The following is a 9690-nucleotide window of genomic DNA, read 5'->3' on the forward strand; positions in this document are numbered from 1 at the left end:
ATGGTAGGAAAAACAGATCATTATCTTCTTCAAATTACCTGGTGGGCTTCAGAATATCCTTCCACAATTTATCAACACTGAAGGAATTAGACATGCAACAAAGACAAAAACAACTTTTAACATGTTATTACCATTGCTTGCCATTAGGTGGCAATGGAGTGCAGACATCGTCACAAAGCTAGCATTTGGAAGCACTTTGCTTTAATAACCACAGGAACCACAGCCATCCTTACTAAGGACAAAATACAGATGCTGACTTTAACCAAGTTAGTTCATCTAGTCCATCATAATACTTCATTCAATATGGGGCTAATCAAAATTGTTCCACCACCTCTTTTTGTCATTTGCCATAGTAAACCATCCAATGTCTTTAGGTTTAGGGTTTAACTAATGTGCAAAGTAAGGTTGAATTGTCACCAGCCACTGTGGTTTTCACAAGACTAAGACGCATAATAAGAGGTAATTTCCTGACTACTTTGTGTGTAAGTTTAAGGAGAGGAATCTTTACATGGCAAAGGAAAGCTAGCAGATGAAATAACTATCGCTTTATGGGCTCCATGAGGGGGCAAGATTCGCTTTTATCTCACGCTCTGATGTTAGGATGAGGAATTTGAGCTGAAATTGAATGCCCAAGATCAATAGCAGACAGTGCCCCCAAACAGCCGAGACCTTGTAAAACATATTAACTCCAATACTGAGATTATACAAAGATCCTCAGAAACAGGCCACTACTTATCAGTTCATCTGAGGATGATTCCTGTTTTTTAAAAAAGGGTGGGCTTTGAAATGTTTTCAAAAGTCACAATTTTATCAGATATATAACTTCTTGTAATAAAAGGATTATATTCTGGCCTGAGAATGTGAATATTGTGTGGGAAACTGATGATTCAGGAGGGAAAAGGAGAGCAAGGTTTAGAGGGTATAAAGCAAGGAGAAAGACATGTTTTGAAAGATGATTAAAAGCCAGGAAATTGCTGGCTCACACCTCTAGGAATTAAGTGACCCCCCACACTTAGAGTTGCACCCCAGCTTTCCTAACTGTCAAAGAGATAATTTGTTTAAATAATTTTGGAGGCTGGAGAATCAAAGGCACTAAGTAAGATTCTGATGATAATATTAAATAATGGACTATAACCTTCAAATTGTAGTTGCTTTATGTTAACTAACAGGGTGGTTTAAAGTGGTATTCAATTTTTAACTTAATAGGGAATTAGAAAGGAACTGGAAATGTAACATATACATATGGATGTACTTGCTTCATCATATATTTAAACTTATTAATAACTTCTATAATTAAGAATCTCAAAAAATGCCTAGAGGACGGATTGTTCTTCATTATTATTATTTTTTTATTTTTATTTTTGTAGTTCTCCTAGGCTGGCCTTAAACTCACTAAGACATGCCTGCCTGCCTCTGTCACCATACCCATCTTAGTCTTCATTATCCTTAAAATTATTGTAATTTATCCTTTGAATATTTTGTATGTAATAATGTCACTTTGTAATTTTAAATACCATTAGGAATTTTATACCGATTTATAGGAATAAATCATCAATGTTGCCAGTAATGCTCTTTAGGTTTAAATTTATGTATTCTGTGTGTAGATGTTGAAAAAAAACCTCTAGGAATACTGTTAATAAATGCTACCAATTAATAGACTTAAAGCTTCAAGTTTTAGTAGTGATGATAGTTAATCTGCTCTACACAGACAATGTGGATTAGAGATGGGAGATAAATTTAGGGAGGGGCCTGATCAACAGATTCATTCTAAAGGGAACCTCAGGGCTCCCTGTCCATCCTTGGACCAGAAGTTTCTATGAACAATTTCAGGGGGAATCTTTCTAGGTTATGAAGATTGTTAATAATTATATGTATCCAAGCTCTGATTCTGACTCTGAAGACACGGCCCTAAAGACAACTAAATTCTGTTGTCATTGGAGCCCAGCTCTGAGACTTGTCAGCAGGTAGCTGTCATTTAGCAGAAAATTATTGAAGTGGGAATGGGTCGAATGCATCGATTTCCTGAGAACATAACATGTAGATGATCAATGTAAATCACACTGAGTTTCCATATTCAACCAATGTGTTCAATTTCATTCTCTGAAGTATTTGTGTGGCTATGCAGGATGCTAAGGCTCGTCATTTCCAATATTATAAGTATCTATTACAGATACTGGTCTTGATGCTTAGTTTAAAAAGAAAGGAAACTCTTTTGAGAGTTGAGTGCACTGGGGATTTCTACCAATATTTCTCTTCTAAGGTAAAGCATTATATGTTACCTGGAAATTGTCCGTTGCAGTCTTCTTAAAGTTCTCTGTCTTCCCTTTTGAAAACTGCATGTGCGTCCCTCCCCCCAACCCTTACCCCCATTGAGAGCAGAGAATTGAAATTCAAATGCAGCATGGGATGTCTGGCTACTGACCTTTTCATCTGTACCATGTGTGCCAATGTTGTCTGTGAAGGAAAAGCTTGGAGAGAATGTGGCTATTGCTAGATGTGGCTTCCTCTTGTTTGAGAGAGAGAGCTGGAGATGATGTTGAATGAAGGGGACCAGCCTTCCTGCCCCTGTGATTCAATGTCCTCCTTACCATATTCCTGACCTTGGAAAAATCAATGGGACTCAACTTTCCCTTAAAGCAACCAGATTGTGGATGTGTTCAAAAGTTTGAACCTTGGGTATTCTGATTGAAAGCACCCCTTCAAAATACTTTAATTATTAAGCGTACAGAAACCCTCTATTTGGTGGATCGTTTTCCTTCCTCTTGGTTTTTTACAGCAGGAAATATTAAATGTCAAGAAAAGTATCATGCTATTACCCAAATTGCCTTTTAACGATACACTGGTGACATTGAAAATCATTTCATTTCAGCCTCATCGCACAGTGTTCACCCATGACAACATTCAAGGTGGGGGGGAACCGTAAGTACTCCTCTTCTAAATCTAAGACTTACATCCACCCACAAAAAATGGACAACAGGTGTACCTGACAGAGCACAGTAGGACTTTGTGAGAGGGATAAAACAGTGAACATGAGGAATCCAACACAAGAAATCACACCGTTCTGCTCTGTCGATGAGATCAGACATTAATGCTCTAAGGAGAGATGGCTCCATGGTTAAGAGCACTGGCTACTCTTCCAAGGGACCTAAGTTCAATTCTCAGCATCCATGTGGAGGCTCACAGTTCCAGGAGACCCAACAGACTCTCCTAGCCTTTATGGGTTCCAGACACGTATAGGACACAAATACATACATGCAAACAAAACATAAAATGAATAAATAACAAAGGGAAACCTTCCAACATTGTAGTAACTCCTACAATTGATAAATCTGTCTCTTAGTCCACTGGCTATGTAACTGGTAACCACAACTTTAATGACAGACAACCCATGCCCTAACGTTTTTCAACCTATTTGAACACTTCAAAGGTATGCCTAATTTCTACCTTCTTAGTATATTTGCAAAATTATAACCCATGCTTCAAAATGTCTTTTGAAGATAGCAGTATTAAAGCACTCCCTACTGTTCAGATACATGACATAATTTCCACCACATGGAAAATGAGCCTTTTAAAATGTTCCTTCCAAATTCCCCTCTCCACATATATATATATATATATATATATATATATATATATATATATATATATATATGTGAAACTAACCTGCAGGCATCACACATTGCCTTTAAGAGACCCATTTTTCTTTCTCTGGCCCAGTTTACAATACTCAGAAATTACCCACTTCCTACTGGCTCTTGCCTATGCTGAGTCAAAAGAGACCTGTGGAAGCCACACCCAGAGTCCTTAGCCCTTCCCTGTGCATCAGCTGGGCCTTCTGCCCCAGCTCTGCTCTCTTGGTGAGAAACCTGCTGACCTGCTCTTTTGTGGGCAGGCCATGGTATAGAAATGGTGTTTTCAGCACCAACAGCTTCTGTTGCTATTTTACATGTGCAAACAATGATAGGATTATAATACACACACATACACACACACACATGCACTCCAGAGCTGATGAGAGTGATGGCATTGCTAGCATCTTCTAGTAAACAGCATTCGGGGCATACCAACAAGTTGTGTTCTGTTGTACTTGGTTGTGTCATAGGCAGCTGTTGTCATTGGGCTATTGTAACATCGCAGAGCCCATGGGTAGGGAAATGCACTTTCAAGCCTTGCTTTAGATCCTACTCTTTCAAATTTATGTTTCATTGCTGCCTTAATTAGAGGGATTATGGAAGGTTATCTCATCATATACATTTAGAAAAATATTTTGTGAACCAAAAGTAGAAACCTAAGCCATGCTGCTATAGTTCAGTTTAGGGACAATCTAAGGTGCAGGCTATAGATTTGAGTGTGACTCAGCATTTCTTAAATGACAAATTTATTTTTGAGGCAGTCTTGACCCCACTACCACCATCATTTCACCAACATATGTCAAAGCAGCATTTATTTTTTTATTTATTTTATTTATTTAATTGGGCCACAGTTCCTGTCATACAACACTGATTTTGAGAACCAGCAGAGGTAGAAGTATTTCCAGGATGTTTTGTTTATATTTCCATAAAATCTTTTGTGTGTGTGATCTAATTAAACCACTATGGCAAATAAATTCTGACAGGTGTACTTGGCTTTCATTATATAAAAACGAGCTGGGAGTCTATGCCAGTCCTAGTTTGTTAGCTCTGAGGACCCTCAGAGTCTTCAAGCATCTGGAGTTTGTGGCCTGTAAGTGGTTGGAGTTATGCCCTAGTAAGGCTAGAGACTGAGAAGCTCAGAGCAACTGCACAGTATATCCATCAGCATAGCAACCAGGGATGACCGTGTCTCTCAAGCTCGAGAAGGGACAAGTAGCCTTGTGGAAATCCCATTTCTATTGCCAACAGCCTCAGTTGCGAACCAACACACAAATAACAAAATGGTTTTCTTCTTCTCCTAAGGCTGGCTCCTAGTGAGGTGGCCTCTGCCAGTCTTACTTGCCACCTCTTCTAGGGTCTGGGTCTGTTTCTATCCATGACCAGAAGCTGAAACCTCTCCCAACCTCAGAAGACTGCAGTGGGTGCAAAGAATATAAATGGCTAAAATTGCCCACTAGAAGGGACTATTACTAACTAGAAAAGAAATCTCTAATGTGGGGATTTCAGGGTTGGGTGCCAAGCTTGGGAAGATGATGGTTTTAACAGAAAGGCAAAGCTCTTTCCTACAACTCCCTGAAGCCAACTTTATCTGTATCCTATGATCAGGAGACATTCAAGAACAGAGAGGGAGCCAGTGAAATTGTGGCACATTTATAGCACACTGTTTGAATTCAAGTACCAGAATGTTCTACCAAAATGTGTTTTTCTGTCTTGATAAAGTAATTAGAAATAAAACCTTCTTGTTCCAAAGTAGAATTCAGTATTACCCACTTTTTAATGGTGGTCTAAAATAAATCCAAAGAGCCCCCAGAATGTTGTTAATGTTTTCTTACATTAGTACAATTATATGACAGTTATAAAAAGCAATGGAAAAATTTTTCCAACCTTTTAATCCTATGATTATACCAGTGACAGATAAGTGCTATCATGAAAAATTACCATCAACTGCATATCAAATTCTTCTTGGGCTTCTTAGCCTCTAAAATGTCAGTCTTTACTTTCCCAAGTGCTGATCTATGTTAGTAACCACAGATTTTAATAGTAATAAAAGTCAATGTCAAATAGTTAATATTCAAACACACTACAGATCAATGTCACCATCTCTCTATCAAAGAGTTCAGACAAGAAAAAATGGTTACATTCTTTCAGTAATTCTTTCGCCCAGTGATTATTTCAAAGGAGACTTTTAACTCAAGTACAGTTTTTTACCAGACACTTTTTTTAAATGTGTATGATCCTCTAGTTAGGTCAGGTCAAGGATGGCCATGGTTCAAGGTCATAGGTGAATTGCATGAAGTCTTCACATTTCAAATCCTGATTCCTATTGTAAAGCTCATCTTTAAAAGGTTTCCTTTTGTAATAATTCCTGTATCATTTATAAAATGTATATTGTGAAATATTTTGTACAACTCAATTTAGAACCATTTGGAATTCCACTTGCAAGCCTCCATTATTTATGGTTATAGCTACCTAACTCTGTAATCCCTCTTAATGGGCTGCACAATACAAATACCATTTATTTTATACTGTTTTGTAGCACCTAAATGACAAACGTTATATATCTAGACAATATTAATGCAGGTCTAGCCTACAAAAATCAAAATGCTATTGCCTAACTCATAAATATTGTAATCTTCCATGAATATTTTTCACTGTAGGTTTTGAAATGTTATTAGAGTGATTCCCGTTAGAATCTGAATGTTTCCGTTGACTTTAAGTGTTTAGCAAAGACTTAACATTCCTAACACAGCATATTAATAATAGAAATGTTTGACTGAAATGAGTGTTATACTAACTTCTATAACTTCATGAAGATATGAAGTAAATTAAATATACCCATTTGTCCTGTTTAAGGTTTCAGGCTCTGTATAACTATACTCCTAGGAATGAAGATGAGCTGGAACTCAGAGAAAGTGACGTCGTTGATGTGATGGAGAAGTGTGATGATGGATGGTTCGTGGGTATGTGCTCATTTATTCAGTTTGTTTAAATTTGCTCACTTGCATGGCTCACAAAGAGTCCAGCTCTCTTTGAATTCATGCTGTACTATCTATCCCAAAGCCATTGCATTTTAATAAAGTGTAACATGTATTGATATGAGTATATGTGATTTTTCTGCTAATTTTATTTCAACCCAATCAGGAAAATGTCTTTAAATAGCACCAACTAGCAATGGCTGTGATGTCACAGTAACAATTACAAAAACACACCAAATGTTCCCAGGTGTGAAATGCCTTTACTCTGTTTGATGGGGAATATTAGCCAACAAATGTCATTTGATGGGGAGCAAGATGGAAGGGAAGCTAGCCCATTTGCTAGGACCCATGTAGACAACCATAAAAGTCTAGGGATCCTCCTCAGATTCAGTTAGCTGAAGGGAGAACTACCTTCGTTGCCACTTCAAAGGCAAACCCAGATCTACCATCTTAAAGTATATTTAACACCCTCTCTGCTCAGCTGTCCAGTCCCCAACACAGAAAGAGAGGGGGGAGGAAGAGATGAGCAAGAAGATAAGACAGAGGAGACAACATGAGGTCCTCCGAGGAAATGTTGGTAGACAAAAGGATTCAGGCAGACACCAAGGAAAGAGGTGACAAGGAGAGGTGTGGGGAGGACTGGGGAAGGTGGAAAGAGTTAAGATGACCTGGGTTCCACTAACTGTCTATAACTACAGTTACAGAGGCATCTGACAACCTTTCTGACCATCATAACCACCATGTGGAGCATAAGCATGCATTCAGACAAAACACCCATACACATAGAATTTAAAAAAAAAAAAAATGTGGGAATGCAATCTTCCTCTACACTTGGCCAGGAGTAGATATTGAAGGAACTGAAGCCAGATAGGCAGACACATTCCTTAGACTCTATTATTTCTATTAATCCCCATATAAAGGTGAGAAGAGGTTTACACATATGGCTTTCGGGGGTTATAAACAAACCAATAAATTATAGAATGTTAATGCAAAGTGAAATTTCAGAGGCCCTACACTAAAACACAAAATAACATTTTAGATGGACTTTGGAGAAAGCATCTAGAGAATTGTGGCTATGAAACCAAAGGGGACCATGAGAAAAGCCATGCGTGTACTTGGTGTAACTGCCCATGTTAGAAACCATTCTCAATAACTCCATTCCACCCACCACACAAGTAGTAGCTGGTCTTCTGCTTTTTAAAAATATAAAATTGTTTAGATTGTTCAGAATTCTGTATTTTGTTAAGAAGCATAACAGTGCTTTTTTAGTGAGTGAGGTAGCACTGAGCATGAGATTATATTTGTGACATTGGCAGTGTACCATGGAGTGGCCATGTGGCGCTGCAGAGGAGGCTTCCTGCTCCTGAACCAACCCTTACTCTTATGTGTATCCCTTACTCATCAGTTATCATGTCCCACTGCAAGCCTCAACAGGTATCTCCTATTCCTTGTTTGGCATCATGGTGATCTGAGTCCTACCACCCAGCTCTCTGCACAATTGTCTTTCATTCTAGACTGGGAGGCTGGACTTCCCCATTTAGCTCCATGTGGTGAATATCTATCTCTTATGCAAATGAAATGATGACAACATCAGGCAGGGCACTTAAATTGCCTGCTTTCTCTTTCTATTGTCATCAATGAGTTTTCTATATTCCTTCCCGAACTATTTAGGGCTTGCTCCCTCGGTGAACCCTTGCAGACAGAAAGTCTTCAGGCAGACATAGTACCTGACATTTCATTGCTCTTACACACCTTTTCATTTATTGCTTCTGTTTTCAGGAACCTCAAGAAGAACCAAATTCTTTGGTACCTTTCCCGGAAACTATGTCAAGAGGCTGTGAATCACCTTCCTCCTTATTTACTCCACATTTCAACAACACATATGCAGAACTCATCTGAAACATCCCAGCAGGCCTGTCGCTGTCATGCCTTACGGTTTCCAATAGGCCATTGCCATCTCCACCTGCTGCCACCAGATCACCAGCAGCGACTACCGCTGGGAGCTTCAGGGAAATGTGGCAAACTTATACTCGCATAAATGCAGTTTCCTTCTTTGAAATGTTGTGGCATAGAATCAGAATGAAAGTTGTCATAATTTTAAAAAGTGGAATAGTTAAAGCAGAAGGAAAGAAAGAAAGATAGGAAGGGAGGGAGGAAGGAAGGAAGGAAGGAAGGAAGGAAAGAAGGAAGGAAGGAAAGAAGGAAGGAAGGAAGGGAGAAAAAGAAAGACTCTCCAGGAAGCTTTCTGGTCTCAAGGCTGTATTCCCACCTCTCTGGAAGGTGTTCTGTCCTCAGGAAGCCAGAAGACTGTTTTCTGAAATGCTATGATTTGCATTTTCACCCTCAGCTTGGCAGTATATTTCCCTTTCACGAGTTTGCCTAGTGCCCTGGTTTACACTATATGACAACTATACTTCAGCTGTTATTTGCCTGCACTTCTCATATATTGTTTTATGCACAGTGATCATAAAATCTAGAGTGAATAGAAAAGTTAATTGGGATGGGTGTGATTTTTGTTAATTGCATTAAGTTTTCACATAGGAGGTTTTTCCTGTTCATTTTTTGTGTGTACTTATTAAAAGTGCAAACAGTGAGTGATTAAGATCCCTTGGTCACTACCATGACTATCATGAAGTTTTAGCCACACTGCAGGACAAATCGTGTTGTAAATTTGCATTGCTGTTTTATATTAAAATATAATCATCAGCATCATGGACAAAGAGCTCTTAGTGTTTATTTATCTGTTAAAACTTAAAAGCAGTGTTAGTAAGAGGGGCAAAGAAATGAAAGTAATACCCATAGGTAAGTTTCACTGTGTGTACACTTACACATTCGATTGTATAAGGACATATAAATCACATGCTGTGTTGTACATTTTATGGAAATGTAAAAGATTACCATATTATTTTATAGAGTACTTCAGGAGCATCCTGAGTGTTAAGGCTGGCATTAGCAAGGATTATGATCAATACAATTATTTTTACTACAACAATTATTTTTCTTCTATGGAACCCAGAATCCTGACTCCGTTTGTAGACAGGAATATATATGTTGAGCCTGATTTTTCTGGTGTATGTAACATA

General features: G+C 38.4%; 1 protein-coding gene across 1 annotated transcript in view; it reads left to right on the forward strand.

Moving 5' to 3' along the window:
• Positions 1-9319, forward strand: part of LOC127220827 (sorbin and SH3 domain-containing protein 2-like) — a 57719-nt gene extending 48400 nt beyond the window's left edge. The window contains 3 exon segments of the mRNA XM_051182707.1: positions 2870-2919; positions 6486-6592; positions 8387-9319. Coding sequence (XP_051038664.1) covers positions 2870-2919; positions 6486-6592; positions 8387-8448 — 219 coding nt within the window. The 3' untranslated portion in view covers positions 8449-9319.
• Positions 9320-9690: the final 371 nt, after the last annotated feature.

The sequence above is a fragment of the Phodopus roborovskii genome, unplaced genomic scaffold (assembly GCF_943737965.1).
Source record: "Phodopus roborovskii unplaced genomic scaffold, PHOROB, whole genome shotgun sequence".
NCBI classification, from domain to species: Eukaryota; Metazoa; Chordata; class Mammalia; order Rodentia; family Cricetidae; genus Phodopus; species Phodopus roborovskii.